The sequence below is a fragment of the Ursus maritimus genome, unplaced genomic scaffold (assembly GCF_017311325.1).
Source record: "Ursus maritimus isolate PB19 unplaced genomic scaffold, ASM1731132v1 scaffold_9, whole genome shotgun sequence".
In the NCBI taxonomy this organism is placed as follows: Eukaryota; Metazoa; Chordata; class Mammalia; order Carnivora; family Ursidae; genus Ursus; species Ursus maritimus.
The window spans coordinates 76120381-76144639 of NW_024427107.1; the positions used below are offsets into that span (position 1 = coordinate 76120381).

Genomic DNA, 24259 nt, shown 5'->3' on the forward strand with positions numbered 1-24259 from the left:
GGCACCAAGCACTGTGGAGAATTCCCCCTGTTCCCCACCACCGATCACGGTTATGCAGCAGGAAGGGGCAGTGCCAGGGTCCCAAAGCCCGACCCTCAGCCACTGCCATGTTCTGCCTTTTGGACCCATCAGTTGTCCTACCATCCAGTGCTCAGCAGACCCCCCTGTGCGGGGAGACAGGACGCTTTCCTCCAAAATCACACCGTTTTGGGATTTCACGCATGGACAATTGTGAAGGTCCTATACTTAAAAGGATTTTCATTATATTAAGATTAAGACTTAGTCTTTGGTTAAATATTTACAGACATTGTAACACCAGGAAGAGTAATTAACAAGACATATGAAACACCCCAAATCCCACTACCCTACGTGCTGGCGGTTTGCCCTGCACACGCGCCCTTTCATGAGTGAGCACATAGGGCTTCCTACACTGTATCTCATTTGCATGACGTTGCATGCCTAGCTCCCAATCACAAGGTGTTCCTAATTTTCACTCGTGCCCATCTGGTTGCTGTAATGCGATGTTCCATTAGGTGGTTCCCATTTTTCGTTGCTGTTGTGGTTGTCAAGAGTTCTTATAAAAAATACAGTCAGCTTGTGGTAATTTTGTTTCTGCTTCTGTTTCTCCCTTTATATGAATTATGCTCATGATAATTTCCTAGACATTTCTTTTTGTTTCATTTCTTAGTACCCCCTACAGTAGAACACCAAGTGTCCTAGGAAACCCTCAGTGTGCTCTGCTGATGTGACCATCCTCCGCTCCTCTGTCCCCTGAGGCCCAGGCAGGGTCCTCGGCGTGCACAACAGCGTGGGGGATGGAGGCCACAAGATGGCTCGTTTAGAGACCAGTAGGAAGACCCACACTCTGGATGGCGTGAGTGCGTTCATGCAGGTCTCCTCCACAGAACTGTGAATGAGCCCCGGGATGGGGGCCCAACCTGGGTTTTAGAGCTCTGTGGACCCACCACCCTCTCTCACGTACTGGCTACTTAAATGCCACCTATTAAAGAAATACATGTCTCTCTTGTATGGATTTTAGCAATTGCTTCTAGCAGAAAAAAGAAAGGCAAGGGACAGATTTTTACACGTGCTTATCACATGCCAAAGACGAAGCCAGGTGCTCTCATTATCAACCTCCTATAATCCCCACAACAGCCCTATAGGGTAGGCATCCATGTTCCCATTTTACAGATGGGACACTGAGGCTCTCAGAGAGACAGCCAAAGATCACCTGGCCCCTGCAGAGCTGGGATCCAAACCATGTCTGCCTAGCTCCCCAAACCTGCTTTCTTTCCATCACCTGAGCCCACGTTTGAGCACAAATCCAAGGCTTCCTCTTCCCTCCTTCCTCCCAGATGCCAGATTTGCAAGGAAAAGAGGACAACCCCAGAATGGCAGAGATGTCCCCAGCGTCACATTGGGCAGGAGCCCTGCAGAGAGAAACTGGAGCGGACCTGGCTTGCAGACACCAGAGGGCACTGTGGGCCTAGGAAAGGGACACAACCCAGTGCCTTGCCATGTCCTCTCTGGCGGCTTTGGTCCCCAGAGCAGAATGACCCTCAGGATGCACCAAGAGGAAGCTCAGCGGAAACTCACATTTTGGACTTGTTTCTGTTGTTTCTAAATCTTTTTCTACGGGTGGGGCTCACGATCCAGCTAATGCAACAGACGTCACCTCCGTGGCATCCAGACCGACTCAGGGCCCACCCAAAGGAACCCTCACGCCAACGTCTCACCGCGCTGGTCGATCTTCTCCGCAGGGAAGAACCGAGGGCAGAGGGCACAGAGGTCATCACCCCTCCCTGCTCCCTCTGACTACATCGGAAATGGTCCCGACCGGCCCAGGGCAGTGGCTATACCCCCTCATCACCACCACCACGCCAGCTGCAAATTCACTGAAAATTATGAGCGTAACAGAAACAGAGCATCACCAGTTTGAGCGCTCCCTGTGCCAGGCACTGCGTCAGACCCTTCACGTACGTTCTCTCCTTTAGTCCCACCCTGCCTTATGTGGTAGAACCATTACCCTTCCCCTTCCCCCTTTTACAGAAAAAGAAACTGAGGCTCAGAGTCACCCAAGGACAGACATGCGGTTAGCACGAGGTGGAGCGAGATTCTGAAGCTGGGTCTATCCCACTGCAGTTGGTGGCCCCCTGCTGGGTCGAGCTGGCCCTCAGTCTTGGATGGCGGGTGTCCAAGATCCACTCATCCATGTGCTCGTTTGGCCAGCACGTACTTAATGCCAGGTGCCTCCCAGACGCGTGGGAAGTTCATCCTCCCCTCCTCTCCTTTTATGGTCCCAATGCCTGGGCTGTGGGGGCAGTTTGGGGGCACCCCCTAAAAGGCTGTGCCCCTTCCCTTAGCCTGATTTCATATCTATTAAAACACTGGGGGAGATTGGCCCCAAGAACCCCACGGTGAATATGGGAACCAGAGAGGAAGTCAGCTTCCAAGACAAGGAGCAGAAGCAGCCCGGGAACACAGAGCCACGGCATGGTCTTGGGCATCTGATGCGGGAGCCGAGGAGAGTCAGAAGGCCAAGAGCTCCAGCAGCTGTTCTGCTGTGTGACCTGGGACCAGTCACCTACCTTCTCTGAGAGCCAGTTTCCTCAGCTGCTGGGGAAGGGGAGCTTCAATCAGCCCCACAGCCTCCCTTCCCTTTGGTAATACCCAGACTTTGTATTTCCCACCATCCGACGCACTTGTGACCTTGGGCTGGTCACTTGACCTCTAAGCTTTGTTCTCCCCATCTGTGAAATGGGCATAAGTAGCACCCTCTCTAAAGCACTGGCTTCATCATGAGACATAAGGTATGGGGCACACTGGCCCTCATGAAAGGCAACATACATCCTGATAGTGGTTAATTAGACACCAGAAATACAAGCCACACCATCGCGATCAGAGAAATACGATTCCTGGGCCCACTGGGCTCCAGTCCATCTGACCCCCTCGCACAGCGCCACTGCTCTGGAGAGAATATTCATTAGAGAAGCCAGTTTGCTGGGCCCTGTCCAAGTGCATTAGTCACCATGGCCTTCTCTGCCCTGTGGACTCTATCGGTCCCTTTGACCCAGCCTGGTCTCGCCTCATCCTCGAGGGGTAAAAGGGAGCAGGAGACTCTAAGTTACAGAAGAGAGCCCCAGGGGCTCGGGCTGCGGTGGGCTGATCACCAAGTCTCAGAGCTGCCGCCCACCAGGGCCTTTATGCATCATCTCGTCCCACCCCCTCGTTTTTACAGATGAGGAAGCAGAGGCCCAGAGAGGGAGGTGACTCACCCCGAATCACACAGCTAATATATGGCAGAATCCAGACTCAGACTTTGCTAAAAATGTTCAACTGCAGGAGAATGTCAACCAAGGACAGAGCCGGAAATGCCGGAGTCTATCTGGCTGCCCATCTGTCCTGCCGGCACCGAGGATGTGAGGAGGCCTCCCTGGCTACCACCGTGACCTGGCAGGTCCTGACTGTGGGCCTGCAGGCAGGGATCTGGGCCACCAGGGAGGGGCCTGCAGCCATCAGGAGAATAAGGCTTCCTGTTCTGAGCTAAACCAGAACAGACAAGGCCGAGATGCCCCTGCTGCTCACAGGAGAAAGAAGCCCATCACTTCCCGCCTGGTGACACCAACACAGGAGGACAGCTCATCAGCCAGAGGCCATGCTGGTCCAGGAGACACACGCTGGTTCACCCAGCAAGCATCACCCAGACCCAGCACCCTGACTTCGAGGGCTCTGGCAGCCCCAGTCCTGACAGCAACACCTGGGTGTCCTGTTCACACCTGTGCTCCAGGCCCACAGGACCCTAGCAAGCTAGCAACGATAGACAGAGGCAGTTGCTGACCTCGAGCACCGAGCCCCCAGGTGCCGTGCTTTGAAGCCACACAGGAACCGTGGACGGTGGCCGCCGCCAGCCCCGTCTTCAGGGTCAGGAGACCCAGACTGGAAAACTGACGGCAAAGTCGCACTGTGCTGTGTGTCCGTCCCGCGGCCTCTCAGACTGCTCGGTAACCTCGCGTAGGAGTTACTGGGTGCAGGTGTGTGCACAGCTGTGCTTCGAATAGGGATGACAGACTGCTCGGTAACCTCGCGTAGGAGTTACTGTGTGCAGGTGTGTGCACAGCTGTGCTTCGGACAGGGATGAAAGAGAAGTCCTCTGCGGACTAAATGAAGACACAGAGAAGCAGGGGAGAAAACAAATAACATGGCCACCCTGTCTGACAACGGGGCTCCGGCTCCGGACTCCATCTCTTGTCTCTCGCTCGCCCACACACACACACACACACACACACACACACACACAACTGGGGTCATCCCGTACAGATATTTCCCGTGTGCTTTAAAAATTAACCAACTATTATTTTCATTTCCTAGGTCATCAATTGCTCATCCACATGTGGTTTTGTGTCCCTGAGTGCCGCTGCATGATTTAGCCGTGCGATAACGCGGTTCGCCCTCTGCCCACTACGCGGCACGTGGTTGATTCCAGTCTCACTTATGAATGACACTGAGTGAAACATGGGGGTAGGCACGTCTGGGCATCCTTGTTTGGCTCCGTAGAGTAAACCTCTAGAGTGAAAGTACGCAGTGAGAGGGGACCTACAGGGAGAGAACGGGCTGGCCACGTGAAAGCCATTTCTACGGTAATGGAACAGAGTGGCACCTGCTCCCACAGCCAGCCCTACGCGAGGGGTGGAGAAAAACCCTCCAGGCTCCATGGGCACTGCGTTCTGAGCCTGCGCTCTGGCGAGATGTTAGCACAGACACATGCCCCAGAGTCCTGTGGCTGTCTCTCCTGGGACACGGAAAGTACATTTTTAATAGTTGGTGGGAGTGAAAAATAGCATTTTAGTGACACTCTGATTTTTATTTCTCCTTATAGACTAACAACTTAAGAAAGCTTTCCTTCCCAGAAGAAACCCCTATGTCCTGGGACCTGTCAGGCTTGTCCTCCTTATGATGAAGGTAAAAGAAGGTACAACATTCCTATTTGGGGAGAATGCGTACAGGCCTGCCTCCTATTTCCTCCACCGCTCTGCCTGCCTCGTCCTGCTGCTGTTCCCTGTCATCTCCCCCTGAAACTTCGCCAAGTCTCCTGGCGATTCCCCAAATTCCTCTGCTCTCTTCCCTCACACCCACCTGGCACGTCGCACTCAAACATGCCCAGCATGTCTGACCACGCACAGACACTTCAGCGTCTTCCCAAACTGCAGACAAGGCCTGAACACGCTCTGATATCTAACGCCATGCATGCTGGTGCTCAGACCTTCTGCAGCTCTGCGTCCCGCTCCCTAGGAGCCCCAGCGAGCACCCTCTGCTCCAAGCACCGTCAGTCACCCACGGCCCAAACAAACATCCCCTTCCAGTTGTGCTCGCACATGCTCATCTCCGCCGAGCAGCGCTGCCCACTGCATCTGCTTCCACCGCCCAAGTCAGGGGAGCCCCTGCACTGAGGCTCCTCACTCCACCCAGGAGACCTCTTCTCTCCATTCCGATTCTTCCAGGCACCACGTCTCCCAAACCCAGCACCCCCTATCCTGCTCCGTGGCCAGCAGCACGGCCCCAGAGGAGTGAGAATAGGGAAATGCTTACCTTTTCACCCTTCTCTCCTTGGACAAAAGGCCCTCTGCCCTAGAAAAGGAAAGGAGGCACAGATTTAGGACGGAGAATTTCCACACACAACCTCACACATAGCAGCAGCGCCCCAGGGTCTGAAAGGGTCGGGTGCTTTCTCATCAGCTCTGCGAAGGAGCGTCCAAAACAGATGCTGACCCTTACTTGTTGAGCATTCATTCTCGTGGGTATCACCCCATTTAATTTTTCCAACAGCTCAATATTACGGTACTCGTATTTTTTCCCTTGTGAGCCTTACTAAGATAGAATCCACCTGCTGTATAATTCACTGACTTAACGTATACAAAGCAACGGTTTTTAGTGTATTTACAGAATTGTGGAACCACCATCAAAATCAAATGTAGGATGTTTTCATCAGCTGAGCCAGAATTCTGTACCTCTTAGTGGTCACTCCCCATGCCCGCCACGTCCTGACCTAGGCAAACAGAAATCGACTTGGTCTCTGTAGATCTGCCTCCTCTAGACGGTTCAGATACACAGAATCCCACAATAAGTGGCTCTTACAGCTGGCTTCGCATCCCGTGATTTCTCAGCAAAGTGCTTTCAAGCTTCATCCATGTTGTAACATGTATCAGTGTTCCATCCTGCAGAATCCCATGCCACCGCATGAATGTAACACACAGCCCGTTTATCCATTCACCACATGACGAGCACTTAGGTTGTTGCCACTTTTTGGTTATCATGAATAATGTTGCTCTGAACATTTGCCGACAGATTTTGTGAGGGCATACGTCTTCATTTCTTTTGGGTATATATCTAAGAAGTGGATTGCTAAGTCACTTGATCATGCTGTTTAGGCTTTTAAGGACGGCCAGACTGTTCTCCAAAGCAGTGGCACCGTTTTGTATCTGCGATGTCTGAGAGTCCCAGTTTCTCCACCGTCCCGGCTGGTCTATCCATCACTAGTGAGGCACTTGGGTCTCTAACCATCATCACTGACTTACCTATTTCTCTTTCCAATTCTGTCCCTTTTTGCTTCATGTATTTTGGACTCCTGCGAGATGCACAGATGTTTATAACTGTTTTCAATTTCTGAAAGATTGACACTTTGAGCATTCTAAGATACCCCTCTTTATTTCCACTAACGTCGGGTTTTAGAGTCTATTTTGTCTGATATTGGCACAGTCACTCCCAATTTTTCAGTTTTCCATTTTCAAAATATATATTTTCCATCCTTTCACAGCCCACCTATTTGCATCTTTGAATCTAAAGTGTGTCTCCTGTAGACAGGCTAGAGTTGGGTCTTGTTTTTATGTCCAGTCTGAATATACAGCATGATTACCGATAGAGCTGGTTTCAAATCCAGGTTATACTACCTGAATTCATACTACGTCCGGGGAGATTTATAGACACCCCCCTCCCTACCTGGTTCTGGTCCCTCTTCCCCCAGTCTCACGCTGTGCCTACACCTGCTTGTTCAACGCCCCATCACACTGTCCTCCTGCTGCACTAAGGCCTCTATCACCCCCACCGGTCAGGCAGGAAAGGATCTTACTGGCTCTTCTCCACCCACATTGACTCGTTTTTCTCTCTTGCTGCTTTCACAAGTTTCTTCGTCTGTTGGCGTTTGGGCTACAATCTTTCTGAGAATGGCTCTGTTTGTGCGACCTTGATTAGAGTTCACTGAGCTTCCTGAATGTGTAGATTACTGCTTTTCACCAAATTTGAGATTTTTGTTTTCCCCATTATTTCTTTGAATACACTTTCTGCTCCTTTCCTCTCCCGTTCCGGCAGCCCCATTAGGTGCATTCTGGTGCCCTCCCATGCTCTGTTCATTTTCCTGCCTTCTCTTTCTCTCTAGTCTTCAGATTACAGAATCACTATTGATCTGTTGGCGAGAATGCTGGCCTTTTTTCAGTAGGCTCATTCCTACCTACCACTGAGCCTCTCCACTGATTCCCCTTTTCCTTTCAGTTATAATTTTAAGCTCTAGAATTTCCATTTGGGACTTTTTTTTTTTTTTTTTTAGAAACTCCTATCTCTTTACTGATATTCTGTATTCACTGACATGCTGTCATAATACCCGCCTTCCTCCTTTAGGAGTGATTTCCCTTCATCCTTTGACTATCACTGTGACGGTGACTTGGCAGGTTGCGTTTGCTCCTCTGATCCCTGTGCCCCATCACAGGCAGACCCCGTTCCCTGCTGCTTTTCCTGGGGGTCACAGGGACATCCGGAGAACCACACACAGTTCAGTCTGGATGTGGGCAGATAGGAGCCAGCCAGAGAGGGGAGGGGAGGGGAAAATAAGGTGTGGAAAGACAGCAAAATTCTTCCTGGTGGAGGAAGGAGCATGTGCAGTGGTCAGTGAGAAGTGACCAATTTGGAGACTCTGAGCTGCCAATCGGGGCTCCCAGATTCCAGGGGTGGAGCGTGGGGGGTGCAGGACAGGGCAAGAGTGACAGCTGGGGCCACCTCTGGCGGGCCTGCCATGCCCATGGGGAGGAGCTTGGACTCCACTCCGAGGGCAATGTGTGGCTTGGCCTCCAGCTCCCATGAAGTGTTCAGTGCATTCTCGCTGACATGCATGCGTGGTGGAAGCCCAGGTCTCCCACACTGGCCCTATACTTACCATGTCACCTTTTTCTCCCTTGGGTCCAGGAGCTCCAACCAGCCCAGTGGCTCCCATGTCTCCCTGCAGGGTGCAAACCAGAGAGGAGCACTGGGTCAGGTCCCTCGACGGGGCTCCCCCGCTCAGGCTGCCCACTGCCCACTTGGCCCTCGACGCCCTGGCAGTGGCTGAGTTTGTCCCTGCCAACTTCACAATGAGGCCATGCTTCCCACCCCTGGAGAAGGGGGAAGCATCTAGGTAATTTCTCCAACCTCTCAATTTCACAACTAAGGACATCCTGAGAAAGTGAGTGGGAAAGCATCATGCATTTGTCCCCGGGACTGGTCCAGCCCCAGAAGGGGAGTGAGAAGCCCTGGGGTTCAAACCCCCACTCTCCTGCTTCCTGTAAGAGCATCATTACTCTTTGGGCCTCAGGCTCTTCCTCTGCAAAACGGACATGCTGTTATGAGCACACATAAGACTGAAAGCATGAAGGTGCTTTGAAAGCTGCCAGGGGTCAGCCAGAGTCCCCAGATTATGCCACCTGTATGCCCTGGGCCCTCCCAACTGTCCATGAAGACAGGGAGGGCAGGCAGAGGAGAAAACAGTGTTTGCAAGGGAAGAAAGTTCACCAAGGGCCGAGCGTGGGACTGGAGCAGTCTGCTACCGTGTGTGCCACGAGCCAATCCAACACAGGCTGGGGTGCCCGACACGCGAGCCTCAATTTTGTCTGTTTTTCTCTTCTCTTGGTAGCAATTTCACCTGGGTCTACTCCCACCTCATTCATCCTCGGAACAAACTGCCAGTTGGCTCGTGCTGCTCCCCTGGCCTGTCATGCCCTTCCCCTGCCTTCTTTATGCCGAACAGCTCCCGTGCATCCTGCTGGACCCCTGGGCCCCTCCACCCTGGCTCTTTCCACAGGGGATCCCACTCTTCTCTGCCACTCTTCTCTGGCCACCAGCCTGTGAGCACTGGGGACAGGGCTCTCTCATTCACTATAGTGTCCCTGCGCCAGAATGGGACCCGGCACCTGGAGTCACCAGACCATGACACCTGACCTGACCTGAGCTATATCTGGGTAAATGGGGCCACTGGGAGCCACAGCTGTTTCTCTGGAGTATTAACCTTGGACTGGGACAATCTGACCTGTGAGACTGAAGGGTCAGGATGGCAAACCATCTCTGAGGGAGCCAGGCTCATCTCCAGGTGGCTGAGCATGAGTCCCTCCCTAGCATTCCCTCCCCTGCCTCGTCCTCCCTGCTAAGGCCACCGCTCAACCCTGGATCTGTTCGACCACAGCACAACACGGTCATTCCGTAACCAGCCACTGCCTCTAACATTCTCCACTTACACTTCCACAAACCCCTGGACACCTTTGCTCTCTTCTGACAGCCGAGAAGCTGAGGTTACAACCCACGGGGTGCCCGGGGAGGCAGAAACCCCTGTGCTATGCAAGGGTTCTTGCAAGGACCATGTGGCACCCGGGACTGCCCTGAGCTGCTCTTCTTTGGCACCAGGGGAGGGGAGGCCATCAGGGGTGTGTGTGTGTGTGTGTGTGTGTGTGTCCAAGCTCCCCAGCCCAGCAGAGTGGGTGCAGAGCAGAGAAGGGGAGAAAGGAGGGAAAGAGAGAGCTAGAAGGGGAGGGTATCATCTCAGGTGTTTCTACCACCACACTCAGCCCCTCTTTCAAACACCAGACCAGGTAACGGCCTGCGTGACTATGGGCAATTCTCATCTCTCTGGGTCTCAGCTTTCTGAGACCAAAGTAAGGATGCGAGAAGATAGCCCTGTCCAGCTCTGTAAGTGCTAATAACCTGGGGAGGGATGGAGACAGAGAGGTGGCTGAATGACTAAGGAGGAGGCCCCTTGAGGAGGCACCTGGCTTTGAGCAACGAGTTCGGAAAATTTGTGCAAAAAGAATTTCATGCAACTTAAAGAAACGTTACATGCAATCTAAACAGATAGATTCTTACAAGCCCAAGCCCCAAAGCTGCTGGAATATAGAGGCCTAAAGGGATTGACACAGAATTAGTGGACCACAGAGGGGTTCACCCGTTGGAGCAAATGGATGGGAGCCAGGACCTTCTCACCCAACCCCTTGTAGCTCGTATTTCCAGACTGAGAAACAGGTTCAGGACTTCACAACACTTGCTCGATCCTTCTACTTGAACAAGTTCGGAAGCAAACACCACAGGACGGTCATCTAGCACGATGCTTCGTCTCTATGTAAATAGCACAGCAAAGCCTAACCTGGGCCCCAAAGCGCCCCTGAGCTGTGCCTGTACTGACCTTTGGGCCGGGGAGTCCCACGGGGCCATCAGAGCCCTTTTCACCCTAAAGAAAGAAGGACAAAAAAAAAAAAAAAAAAACCAAGAAGTAAGATTCTGTTTAACTCCCCCTCTGCCTTCCGCAGTCCGTTATCCCTCCACAGGCTCCCAAGCCAGTCTCTGAGTGAGCCACGGGCAGCCCGCAGGCGGGACACGGTTTCCTGGAGCCGAGAGCCCCTCTTCTTGCACTCCGACCGCATGGGATACTTTGGCGTCGCCTCTATGCGACCGTCGGGAGAATAAAGACAGGAACAAACAAGATGGTACCCAACGGGTACTGTTTCCCTGATGATGCCACCCCTGGAGGTAAAAATATCACGGGGCCTGCTAATCGTTTCCGTAGTTATTAGTCACCAAAATACCAAAGCAACATGTGTCTGTAACCTACCTCTAAACATCGTTCACTTCCCAACATGCATGCTGTTTGTGTAAAAGATCTGATTACCAGGTCAAAAATTCTCATCTGTCAAGCCGTGGGTGCGCGTAAATACTGCCACACTGCAAACCAATGTACCATGGTTCACACACTCGTATGCGTGCAAACGTCCCCACGCGAGTGAGAAGGAAGCGACACCACATCGATTTACGTGTGCGCACCGCCCATCGCTAAAAACACTCGAGCTGCGGCTGCGTACTTAGCTACTCCAGGAACGTGCTTGTTTGGTTGGTTTTTAAATGTATTCATAGATGTCATGTGCACACGCAAATGGGGGTAAATAAATAATGTTTTGTGTGTCTGACCTCACAATGTGCCCATCGAATGCCTGGTACGCAGTTCACGCGCACCATGCTTGGGTCTAGAGATGGAAACATGGACCCAAGAGGCACGTTGACCCAGGAGAATAATGGAAGTGTTCTGTAAACTGAACCCAAGATTCAAACTGCTGGAAGCCAAGTCCGCCCGTGGCCAGGCTCTGCCTCCCCGAAGAGAATGCTCAGATCTCCTGGGGTCCCGTGGGCCGTATCATCTATGGAATTGAAGAGGGCGAGACAGAGGCCAGCCCTATTTAATGAGGTGGTTGTAGAAGCTCTTCCATGTGGTCTCTTCTGGGGGGAGGGAGGAGAGCCTCCCTTCCCCTCACGCACCTGTGCATGGGAAGCAGGCCCCGGGGGTGAGCTCCCCAGGCTGGGTGTGCCTCGGCGCTCCTGGGCACAGTAGACAGACCGCACACTGAAGCATTTCTGAAGACCATGTGCTATGTGTCTTAAAACCTCAGTGCTCAGCACACAGTGGGTGCTTACTGGTTACTGTCAGATAGAAGGGATGGTTGAGGAATAAAGGAATGGGTTATTGGGTGATGCCGCCTAGAGTTTGAGGCTGAGAATCTGTAAGGTGATTGAGCATCTTGAAGAGTGAGCCCTTGTCCTGCCGGCAAGAGAGGGCATGTGCCTTTATCCCTCCCTCCCAGCTGTCCCGCCACCATCCGCCCATCAGCCTTCATACCCTGATCCACGTGGGCATCCATCAGTTCAACCACTACGTAATAATGTCAGGCTACACACAATCAGTGGCTGAAAATACAGACGTGACAAGATCCAGTCTCTGCATCTGGAACTTACCTTATGGAAGTAAAAACAGGTAGACATTTTTAGTCCAATGTGATCATTGTTATCGTGGATGGCAGCCCAGGGAGAGGAATGGGTCATGGGGTCTTGGAAATAGCAGGTGCATGGCTACATTGGGAATGAGGGAGAGAGGGAGGACTGGAGGGAGGGATGAGGGAAATCACATAGACAAGGTGCTCAGGAAAGCATTCCTTGGGGACATCTTGAGAGAAGAGCAGGCATGAGCCAGACAAAGGAAGGGGTCCAGGCAAATGCTGCACGTGCAAATGCCCGAAAACAAGAAAGGTCGTGACCCCTCCAAGAAACCAGCAGTTCTTGGTGTCCTGGAAGCTGGCGGAGCAACATGGAGAGAGATGGTGCTAGAAAGACCACTGGGGACCCTCCATGACCACACAGGATGGTTTGGTGGGGATGGGGGTGGTAGGGGAGCGCCAGGGGGTGTTTGAGTGGGAAGATGGGTGGGAGCAAGAAGTAGAGACCTCCTTGAGCCCAGACTCTCCTCCCAGGGGTCCTTTCCCCTGTGCCAGGGACCACAGGCACCTTGGTGGGACACACCCCTGGCACAGCCTGGCTCAGGGAAAAGCCTGGACGGGGCAGAACTGGCTTTGGTCACCTCCCCCAGCACAGTCTGCCCACGAAGCTGCTAGTCCCCCAAACCTTGCAACACATTAGCCTTCTCCTTTGGGGTTCTTAATCGAAACCCAGGGGCAGGGGAGGGGCAGAGGTCCAGTCCTGGGTGCTCACCCTGGCTCCCTGCCTCACATCTCCCTTTCTAACCCAGTGGGCACCAAGCTAAGGTGCCTTGTCTTCACCTCCTGCCCAGAAAAATCCTCAGCTCACAGCAAGGCTGAGCTGGATCCTTTCAGCAAGTTGTGCCAGTGTCTGACTACCTCACCTGACTGAGAGCTCCTAGGGAGAGACAGGGAGCCTGTCTCCCCAGGGCTGCCTCTCTGGATAGAGAGGAAGGGGAGAAGGTGAAGGAGAATAAGGAGGGCAGGGGGGAAGGAGGGAGCCTGCCTGCTAGGACATGTGCATTGAAGGTATGTCCATTCCAGCGAACTTCACTGTGATTTCACATTTCTTCCTGTCTGCCCAGCCCCCTGCAGAGTCACTGAGCACCTCCTGTATGCTGGCCCTGAGCAGGAGGCCAGACAGAGCAGGCGATACGACCGCAGGCTGCAGGGCAAGGCCCCGGGCCACGAGGTCCAGCAAACCCCCAGGACCTTGCCTCGCACAGCTCTGCTTTTCATCATCCTTGTGTGTTTGGTTAAGTTGTTCTGCTCAAACGGTAGAAGATTTCTTTTTTTTTTTTTTTTTTTTTCCTATGAAAAAGGCCATGGTCTGCAGGAAAACAGAACAGATGAAGGCCTTGGGCACTCAGTGAGACATTAAATCTAGGCTAGTGGATGGTGCTGGTGGTGTTTGCAGAAACACCAGTTTGCACATAAGAACTAGGTACACACAGCTCTACTTGCAGGACACCTACTCGGAGTCTTATTCGCAAGCCAGGTCTGTTTTGATGACTCGCACGTGAGTGGAGAGGGTGGCAGCAGGAGTCAGGAAAGCCTCAGGAATACATAAACTCAAGGAAAACATGAAGGGATCTGAGGGCTCCCCTCCTCAGAGCTGGAGCATCAAGAAACAAGAGGTCCAAGGAACAAAAAGGGCTCCCTGACCTGCAAGTGCCCCAGAGCCTGAGGCCATCCTGCCCTGGCCATCCTGGTGCATGATGGGAATTCCCTCCTCCACTGCTCAGCTTGGGGGCTCCGGGCTGGGGGCTGAGGGTCGACTGCAGAGCGTACCTTTTCTCCGGCTGGGCAGGAGCAGTTGATGGTCTTCAAAAACCCAATTTGTTCACTGCCGGAGGTGGGAGGCTGCTGGGGCAGGGGTGAAGGCTCCGTCAGCACGGTCACCTGGCACTGGAGGGAAATCACAGTGAGTCAGGAGGTCAGAACCCGGCTCTTCACCCAGCACAGCGCCCCAGCAGGCGAGGGGACCAGGAACCCAAGAAGCCTGAGCCTCAGTGGAGGGGAGCTTGGGTCATATGGCAGATTCCTGGCTCCTGAGGCCTTGGACCAGAAGGGCCTGGGCCAGCCTGCTCTCAGCCACGTCGCTGGCGTCTCAGCAGCTGCGGGAACCATGAACCCCTCTGGGCCTCAGTGTTACCCTCCACAGTATGGGGACCAGAGTGTGTCCATTGTGATGCAGTGAAGAGGATTCGATGGGACAACTCAGTGTCTCACACCCAGCAGGTGCCTGGTAACGATGTATCTCCCTAATATCACTACTTCCCCGTCTCCCTTCCCTCTGTTCTCCAGGCCCTCACCTGACCTCCTCTCCTTCCCTCAGTCCACAGCCAGGCCCATCTGACTCCAAACCTCCCGCGTTGTGGGCTTCCACCACTGGGCCTCTGAACACCGTGTGTGGACTTCAGCCCTCTGCCCTAGGAAGCAGGCTCTGTCACGAAGCGCCCCTTCCGAGCAGCCTCGGGACTGGGGTTTGTTAGAGAAGTTGGGGAGGGAGAGCCTTGAAAGGGGGCAGATGCAGAGAGGTCCCAGGAGAGGCTGACCTACTTACAGGGTCAGGGGAAAAACTCTGGTTTTTCTCACACTTCCAATCCTGCCTGCAAGCCGCCTCCTCCCCTCTGCCGACCAGCCCAGTGTGCCAGGGCCTCCCCTCCACTGAGCATGGTCCAGCCCTCCCAGGCCATGCTGCCAGCCTCGGCCTCTCCTCCCCAGAGCCAGGCCCCACCACTCAGCCTGCGGCTTAGTGGTGTCGACTAAGGCCGGGACCACAGCAGCCCCCCAGGGGGACGTGCGTGACCCCCAACCCACACCCTGGGTGCACAGGAAACGGAGCCCTAGCCCTACATGGTCCCTGGGCTCCACTCAGGCCACATTCTGAGGGTGGGCTCCCCCTGACCCCTGAATGCTCATTCCTAGGCCCTGGACACCGCTGTCCCTCTGGGGGCCAAGGACCCGTTTCCTCCGCATGCAGGAGTTTGCTCACCGGGCCCAAGGGGATATCACAGCAAGTCTCCAACTCTGCGTGCCGGGAGTCACAGTAAATCACAATCCGCTGCAGGTCGAACTGGAAGAGACGTGAGGACAGAGTGAGTCTGGGGTCTTGGCAGCTCAAAGCCTCCATGCCTCCAGCAGACCTGCGCAGGGGTCGGGCCCCACTTTCTCCTCAGGGTCCCTCCCTGGGCCCCCTACCAGCATACCCCCTTCTAGAAGGGACAACCCAAGAGCAAGGAGGTTGGAGGCTATAGGCTGGCCAGTGCAGATGGAACCAGTGCTTGGGTCCCCCCCAAATCCTCCTCCCCTGGGCACTGCCACGGCACGCACTAAGAGCCCCTTCCTGGGAGCTCTCACGACAGACCCAAAAGTCTCCGGAAAGTACCCCATTTTCAACCTCCAGACATCTCCACACGGTGGCTTATGTAGAAACGTGCCGCTATCACCCCCTTGGATACCACAGTGCCTTAGTATAACTCACAAGGGCTTTGTGTCCAACGCTCACACACGTATGCACACACGCACACACACCTGCACGCACAACACACACACTCATGCATATGCACACGCCCACACAACACACACACACATGCACATGTATGCACACCTGCACACATGCACCCCCACAATACACACATGCACACACATACATGCATCTGCACGTACACACACACACAGACACACACACACGCAGTCTGCAGATAAAGCCCGGGCCTTCTCTGGGACGCTCGAGCCCCCCAGGACCTAGCTCTGCCTGCCTTTCCAGGTGCACTTCTCTTCACTCCCCTTCTCCAACATCTGACCTCACAGGGTCCCACAGCCATGCCTACATGTGCTTCCTCTTCTAGGAAAGTCCTGGGAAAACCAGCCAGCTCTTAGTCGCCCCCCCAAACCGTGCTGGCAGCTCTCCCGTCCCAGCTCCATAACCATCGCGCGAGTGCAGGCCCCATCGCTGGTCCTCTGCACGCCATCCTGCACGTCTGCAGCACGCAGACCACGAGACGTCCTTGTGAACGGGTTTCTTAGTTTACTTTTAAAATCTGCTTCCCCTACTGGCACATGAACTCTGCAGGCAGGGCTCTCTTCCCTCTCATCTTCCACGGGAGCCCCAACACCAGGACCATTTCTGGCACATGGCGAAGGCCCAGGGCACAGAACGAATGGCTGGATGGGTGCACGCGTGCATGCACATTTTTTGACGGGAACTCGAGCTGACCCAGTGGATGAAGGGATGCTTATTTTACTAAACACTAATGCTAAGTGCCCGTGGCCTTGTGCCTCCCTCTACCCTTCTCGGGCTGGCCTGGGCCGCACCTGGAGTGGCCCCAGCAAGCTGGCCGGGCAGGTGGTCAGCCGCTTGGCCTCATCCTGGCTGTAAACGTGCCCCAGGGGGCATGACTCCCTGCCTCACTGACTTGGCTCGCTACAAACACTTAACCGTTCCGTTCATCTGTCTGGTCTATTTCCTGTAAGACACCAGCCCACAGACAGGAGAAAATGACAAAATGCACAACTGTGCTTTTGAACAAGGCCCATGTTAAAGAGAGGGTCCTGTTTTCTGCATTAGTGAGCTCACACGCAGCAGCTGGCCTGTTGGCAAGGCTGCAGGGACAGGGATGGGGAAGAAAGAGGCAGAGATGCAGGATCAGGGACAGAGCACGGATGGCCTGGGCCTGGCACAGGTGTCCCCAGGTGAGGTGAGAGGGTCTGGGAGCCAGAGGGGCCCCTTTCCAACTGCCTGAAATCCTGCTGGTCCCTGGCCGCCCTGCCCCTGCCTCTCCCCTCCTCCCTCCACTGAGTCAGGGAGTCCACCTGCTGATGTCCCTCTGGCCCCCACTCCACCGGGAGACCTCTGCTCAGGTCTACGCCTCCAGTAACTGTGGTTTGAGCTACAGCCTGGGTGGTCTTCCCTGGCCCCGCTTCCCTCCAGGGTCCACCATCTGCAGCTTGGTGACACTTCTCTGGTGACAGCAGGTAACCAGAGAGGGGGTGCAGGAAGCCTGGAATCTGGTTTGGGTCCTGGCCCTGCTCCTCTCTCATGAGAGCTGGTCAAGGCACACCAACCCTGAGTGTGCTCTCCTGTGCTGTAAGGTGGGCGTGATGCCGCGCTCGCATAGCTGGTGGAGGACCAGGTGAGGCAGAGAGCTGTGGGGGGTCCCAGGGAGGATCGCAGCTGAGCCGAGGTCTCTCGTGCCACGCCCCAGGCCCCGGACCATGTGGTTAAAAGTACCCCAGCCCACAATTTTGCAAGGTTTATGACAGGCTGAGGCATTCACTGATTCTCCCGCCACATACTTCATTAGGATTTGTTTTAAATCTAGAAACCCAGCAGGAAACAGCAAGTGGGTGCAGAATTCCGCTGACAGATGTCAGGGGATCTGGGATTCCCAGTATTACATACAAAGCGGACACTCAGCAAATGCCATGGGCAAAAGGAGGAGAAAAAGGAACCCACTCAAGCCCCCAGACTCCATGCTGTGGGTTAAAAGAACCCAATTAAGGGCCCAATGTGACCATTGAATTTCAGCATCAGGCAGGACACAAACCCAGGATTCCAGGCACACGGTAAATACAGACCTTACAAGCAGACTGTGAAGCCTGTACTGTCACTTACTAACTTGGCCATTCTGGGCAAGTTACTGAATCTCTCTGTGCCTGCGTCTCCTGCTAACTGGGGACAATGTGGTGAAGGAGCTCTCGGGGCTGCAATGTGGATGAACCGAGGGGCATGTGGAAGCTACAGTGATAACACCGGGCAAGTGCTCGTAAGGGGTCTCTGCTCTGTGCCAGCACTCAGTGCTCAGATGCTAGGTGGGGTGCCCGCCTGCCCCCCAAACTAGTGCAATGGAAGGAGGACGAGCGTGCCGGCAGCCTCCTTCCTCCTGGTCAGAACACGAGTGTGCAGGTGTCTGTGGTTCTCCCCTATCTAAACACCAACCATCGCTTTGGGGCTGAGCCAGAGCAGAGAGCATGCAACCCGAGACCCAGGGGCAGACCCTGCAGAGAAGACGGTCGCTCTGGGGCTGCACTGCTCAGACTGCGGGTGACAGGTGCTGGTCCCCAGGGCTAGCACCAGCCACGACATGGCCCTGGTCAGATGGAGGGCACGAGAAATGAATCCTTCCAGTATCTGAGAGGGTGACTGCTCCTCAGTGACCAAAGCCACTCCCCATCATGGAGGTTGGCAGGGGCTGGGACACAGGAGCAGAAACGGGAAGGGAAGGCCAGGGGAGGGGCCTCGGCATCATGGGTGTCCCGGACAAGCTCCATCCTCAGAGCCCAGAGTCACCCCTTCCCACCCCTACCCCGGTTCCCCCAGCTCAGTGGCACCCTCCCTCTGTCCCCTGGCCTACGTGCCCATCGGCTTGCCTGGCCATTTCTCTTGCACACAGGAAACAATATTTATAACATATAATAAATAAGCAATTAGTATTCAGAATACACACACACATGTTGAGAACATATTTATATGTTATCTAGAAGTCATTAGGGAAAAAAACCACCACAAAATAACCCTAAAAATAGGCAAATGCTATGGGGTGGCCATCACCAAAGGGGAAGTCAAATAGTCAATCAACAAACACGCAGGACTGCTATTTGTAGTAGAAGCCGGGAGATGCAGGTGGAAACCGCAATAAAATACCATTGACCATCTGCCGTCAGATTGGTAAAACAAAAACAAAAAACAGTTAAAAAAGAAAATATATCAATACTTTGGTGAGGATTTAAGAAAATAGAGCTTTCATACATTGCTGTTAGGCATACACACGTTCTGTCGCTTTGTTGAGAACTTTAAAATACGTGGGATCAATGATAACCTAATTCACCTAACAGAGTGTGGAGGTAGAATTCTACTTGTAAAGGATTATGAAGTAAGTGAAGAAATGGAAGCAAGGGTTTTGGATTGCTCTGAAGGAGCTTGGTAGTTGTTGGAAGGCGTTAGTGCGGTAAATACCAGGCCAGTGACAAGTATTTAAGAATACAGATCTGATGAGAGAAATCATCTATGGAACATAAGAACTAGGATGATCGGTGGGGGAGGAAGGGGATGAAGGGGGGGGTCGGAGGGGGGAATGAAACATGAGAGACTGTGGACTATGAGAAACAGACTGAGGGCTTCAGAGGGGAGGGGGGGTGGGGGAATGGGATAGGCCGGTGATGGGTAGTAAGGAGCGCACGTATTGCATGGTGCACTGGGTGTTATACAGAACTAATGAATCATCGAGCCTTACATCGGAAACCGGGGATGTACTGTATGGTGACTAACATAACATAATAAAAAACCATTAAAAAAAATACAGATCTGGGCATATTTCAAATATTGATAATTAACGATACTGAACAGAGTATGAGAGTAATACTATTGATTCAAATAATTTTTTTAAAAAATGACCTTGGGGGAAAATATTACTGTAAGTGGAAAAAAAACTCTGACAGAATGAAAAAAAAAACTTTATAACTTTTAAAACTTGGGGGTTTTTGTCTTGGCTCTACTGTAACTTTTTCATGAACTTAAATAAAATCATTCCGTTTCTCTAGAAAAAAAAAAATATGTGGGAAAGTCAACAATTGTTTACCCTCAGTCTAATCATTGAACACGAGGGCGCGTGCCCCAGTGAGCTGTCTCAGCCTACCGGGCAGGTGTTACCCCGTGCTCCTCGTGAGGAGGGTGTCCTTGCAGACGTGCCGACACGCTTAAGAGCCAAGGCTTGCTGATGACGACGGGGAAACATCGGAACCAGTCTAAATACCCACTAACAGGAGGATGAAGAAACAAAATGCGTAATAGAGTATGATGAAGCAGCTAAGGGAAGGTATAAAAAAGCTTTGATACAGAATCTTGGAGAAAAAAGCAAAAAGCAAGATTTAAGATACCGCATATTGTTTACATAAACTCCAAACAACGGAGCACGCATCCAGCAACACTGTATTTGGTGGCAGACACGCATGAGCATAAGAAACGACAAAGGGTTTGGGGAAGAGCTATCCCAAATCACGCTCTAGTTATTTCTCAGGAAGCAGGAAGCTCCCATAACGGCAGGCAAGTCTGCCCCGTGTGCGGGCGTGAGGTAGACACAAGAAGGAAAAAGGAGGAGGGAACAGCAGGAAGGAAGAGCTTTGATGGGATGACAGCAGGAGGGCCGCGTTACCACGCTGAGTTATCACAGGTGGTTATCTCTGGGCAGGGCACTTGGGATGATTTTTAAATTTATTTTGCATACACTTCCTATATTTGCCAAATTTTCTACAGAGAAGGAAGAAAAGCCTCTATTTAAATGTACAGAACACTCGATAATTCTACCTCTCTACCTACAAATACATATGGAGATCTATGTCCCCGTTGCTGAGCCGTGCTTCGCACACAGCAGGGGCTCCATATATTGTGATAAGTGACCGCTGCATGGATGAGGGATGGTGACTCTGGCTTCCAGTAAGGTTTCTGAGTCAGGGTCCTCCCTCCTAAGGCAGTTCAAGGCGATGTCTTGATAAGTGGTACAGACCCATGAGGGGGACCCAGGGACACCTGACTCCCGAGGCTTCCCCCAGTGACCCCAGGACCTTGGCTGCAGCAGGGCCCCGGTACTCACGTCGATGGGCACGCTGTCGTACAGGCGCTTGCCGATCACCGTCTTCCCCTGGATGTCGATGTTCTCCCTCTCCTCGATGGGCAGCGTCTGCACCAGCGTGCAGTCGACGTACAGGGAGACGTTCTGGGCCTGGATGCTCAGGGCAATCTTGTGCCAATCCCGGTCAAAGAGGTCACTGACCCGGGGGCCTCGGAAGACCACCCTGACGGCATCCTTCACGGCACCCACAGCGTCATACTCGACTGCCTTGTTCTCGCCGTCCAGCCGGATGGAGACCTGGAGAGCAGAGGACAGAGGACCACGGAATCCTTGAGCTGCATGGGACCCAGGCGGGAGAGCACGACAGGGGCGGGGGCCGCAGAATCAGGAGTCACATCCTGGCCGCCGGTCAACCTGGGATAAAGCCTTGGTTCCGCGCTGAGCCTTGGTGCTAACAACACCTACCCCGCAGGCCGTCTGAGCCCCTGCACGAGATGGAATTACTGGACTCAGACATTAATCCCGGGGTCACACACAACCCCATGCCTGGAGAGCTATTCCGCGGGGGCACTTTTGTGAGTCTGCCAGACAAATGGGGCTGAAGGGCTTGTGCCTTGAACCCAATGAGAAACCTCAGTGGTCTCCATGTCGTTGAAAACCCTGGGCTGACAAAACAGGACACGTCTGTAGTGAAGAGAAGGGCCATATGCACCCCAATGTTCATAGCAGCATTGTCCACAATAGCTAAATCATGGAAGGAGCCGAGATGCCCTTCAACAGATGACTGGATTAAGAAGTTGTGGTCCATATATACAATGGAATATTACTCAGCTATCAGAAAGAACGAGTTCTCAACATTTGCTGCAACATGGACGGCACTGGAGGAGATAATGCTAAGTGAAATAAGTCAAGCAGAGAAAGACAACTATCATATGATTTCTCTCATCTATGGAACATAAGAACTAGGATGATTGGTAGCGGAAGAAAGGGATAAAGAAAGGGGGGGGTAATCAGAAGGGGGAATGAAGCATGAGAGACTATGGACTATAAGAAACAAACTGAGGGCTTCAGAGGGGAGGGGGGTGGGGGAATGGGATAGACCGGTGATGGGTAGTAAGGAGGGCACGTATTGCATGGTGCACTGGGTGTTATACGCAACTAATGAATCATCGAACTTTACATCAAAAACCAGGGATGTACTGTATGGTGACTAACATAATTAAAAAAACATTAAAAAATAAAATAAAATAAAATCTCAAAACTGACATAAAAAAAACAAAAAACAAAAAACAGGACACGTCTGGCCAGACGCCAGGGACCGGGCTGAGACCCTGTTGCAGCCTACACTGTCTCCCACCATGAGGATGACCTTGAAGCTCCAGGAGGATAAAGCTCCTTGGTGACAGGGACGCGTGGGTCTTGTACGCTGGAGGACCCCCTGCCCTTGGCAAAATGCCTGGGCAGCTCTGGAAGAAAGTTTTACTTTTGTTTTTCTTCAAATGAAAGAACGATTGGACACTTCTCTCATCCAGGTGCTCATTTCTACCTCCCTTACACAGTAGTCACTGAACATCTTCTGTTCTTTGCCCAGCTCCCGGCCTCCAGAGTCTGACCTTTAAGAGCTCTACCTGGGTTCCTGTGCCCTTTGGCGTCTCATCAGCATGGCCCATGGGAAGCCCACGGAAGGGGGACCGTAGGCAGGAGGACAGGGTCTGGGGGCTGATTCTCCCTGCCCCTCCCTGCCTCCCTGCAGTTGCAGGTGGCTGTGCCCTTCCACTCACCCCAGCCATTTGGGAACTGTCTGTCCCCCATGGCTTCAGAACTCATGGTCTCCAGTAACCACCAACCACCCCCTGCCCCAGCCACCCAGGCCCCAGGTGGTAGCTTCTTGCTGTCGCTTATCCCAAGATACCTCGATATCCTTTGCTGGGTTCCTTAAACCTGACCCTTAACCTCATCAGCAACCTTCACCCTAGTCACTTTCTTAAGAAACTGGGGCTGTCTACTGCCTGTCTACACCCAAACCAGCAAGTCACTTTTGAGCTGTGTGCCCTTGGACAAGTTATTTAACCTCTTCATACTATTTCCCAATTTATGAAAGGGCACCAATGACAGCACCTACATCACAGTCATTGTGAGGGTTAAATGAATTAGCATATATGTAAAACACTGACATGGTATTTATTAGACGCTGGGTGCCGCTCCAAATATTAGCTGTAACAAAGTAAGCAAAGAAATTCAAAGGCATCCCTGCAGGCAAGCCTTCTCTGGCACGCACAAGTGCCTGGATCCCAGCCTGCTCTTGTCCCACACCCCTGGGTTCGCTTCATTACTCTTTCCCATAGAGCTTGGTCGGGGTTCATTCCTCTGTTCACCGTTTCTTGCCTGCCCGGCCCCATCCTCACAAGCCGGCACTTCATCTCGCTCCTTCCTCTTTTCAGGGGCGAGGACCACACCCAGCACACGGTGTCAACCCCCAAAAGGGCACTGAATGAATGAATGAGTGAATGAATGAGAGCCCTCTGTTCAAGAAAGGCCCCCATGCACTGCTGGGAATCAGCCACAGTGTATTTAACACAACCCAGGCGTTCTGATTCCTCTTTCTGGGCCCCCCGTGACCTCAGTACAACTGGGGGGGGGGCTAGGATTTGTTTTTGCTTGCGTTGCCTGCTGGTATGCTGTGGTGTGGGTGAATACAGAAAACTATGGACCCCTGGTCAGTAACCTAGTACACTTCTAATACACACTCCCTAATACTTCTAATATTAAACATGGTCTTCTGTTTCCAGAAAACACTTTCCCCTGTTTGAGCCTGGTGTCCCGGAGCCACTGAGGGAGCTTCGTGAGGACCTGGCTTTCCCTACAGATGTACATTTCTTCTAGCAGGACACAGAGCAAGGGACAGCGCCTGGCAAGCCTGAGTCCTGTGTCTACGGTGCTGGCTGGGGACCTCAGGACGGTGCCTCATGTCTCAGATCCATTAGCAAATCCTGCTGGTTCCAGTTTCAAAAGACATCCAGAATCCCATCATTTCTACCCAGTTTATTATTGCCCGTCTGGGTCAGTATCACCGCATGCTTTGATTACTATAATAGCCTCTGAATTAGTACTCCTGTTTCTGGGCCTGCCCGCCTCCCAGAGCCTGGTCTCCAGCAGAAGTCCCGACACGGGCCCCACCACCTCTCGAGCCTCATCTCTAATGAGCACCCCGCGGACCCTCTGCTCTAGCCGAACCTGCCTCCTTCCTGTCCCTTCGTCGTATCTGGAATGAGTGAGGGACAAATAGGGACAAGGCCGACTTACGAGTGCGGCTGTAAATACTAAATGCAGTGATGAATATAAAACTCTCGATCGGGGGCGCCTGGGTGGCTCAGTCATTAAGCGTCTGCCTTCGGCTCAGGGCGTGATCCCGGCGTTATGGGATCGAGCCCCACATCAGGCTCCTCCGCTATGAGCCTGCTTCTTCCTCTCCCACTCCCCCTGCTGTGTTCCCTCTCTCGCTGGCTGTCTCTATCTCTGTCGAATAAATAAATAAGGGGCGCCTGGGTGGCTCAGTCGTTGGGCGTCTGCCTTCGGCTCAGGTCATGATCCCAGGGTCCTGGG

The 24259-nt window shown here is 53.0% G+C and overlaps 1 protein-coding gene across 1 annotated transcript in view; it reads right to left on the minus strand.

Annotated features, from left to right (window-relative positions):
* Positions 1-24259, minus strand: part of COL22A1 (collagen type XXII alpha 1 chain) — a 230736-nt gene that overhangs the window by 162900 nt on the left and 43577 nt on the right. The window contains exons 6-11 of the mRNA XM_040625604.1: positions 20678-20953; positions 15082-15162; positions 13875-13991; positions 10469-10513; positions 8201-8263; positions 5587-5625 (exon numbers count right to left, since the gene is read on the minus strand). Coding sequence (XP_040481538.1) covers positions 5587-5625; positions 8201-8263; positions 10469-10513; positions 13875-13991; positions 15082-15162; positions 20678-20953 — 621 coding nt within the window. The remainder of the gene's footprint in view (positions 1-5586; positions 5626-8200; positions 8264-10468; positions 10514-13874; positions 13992-15081; positions 15163-20677; positions 20954-24259) is intronic.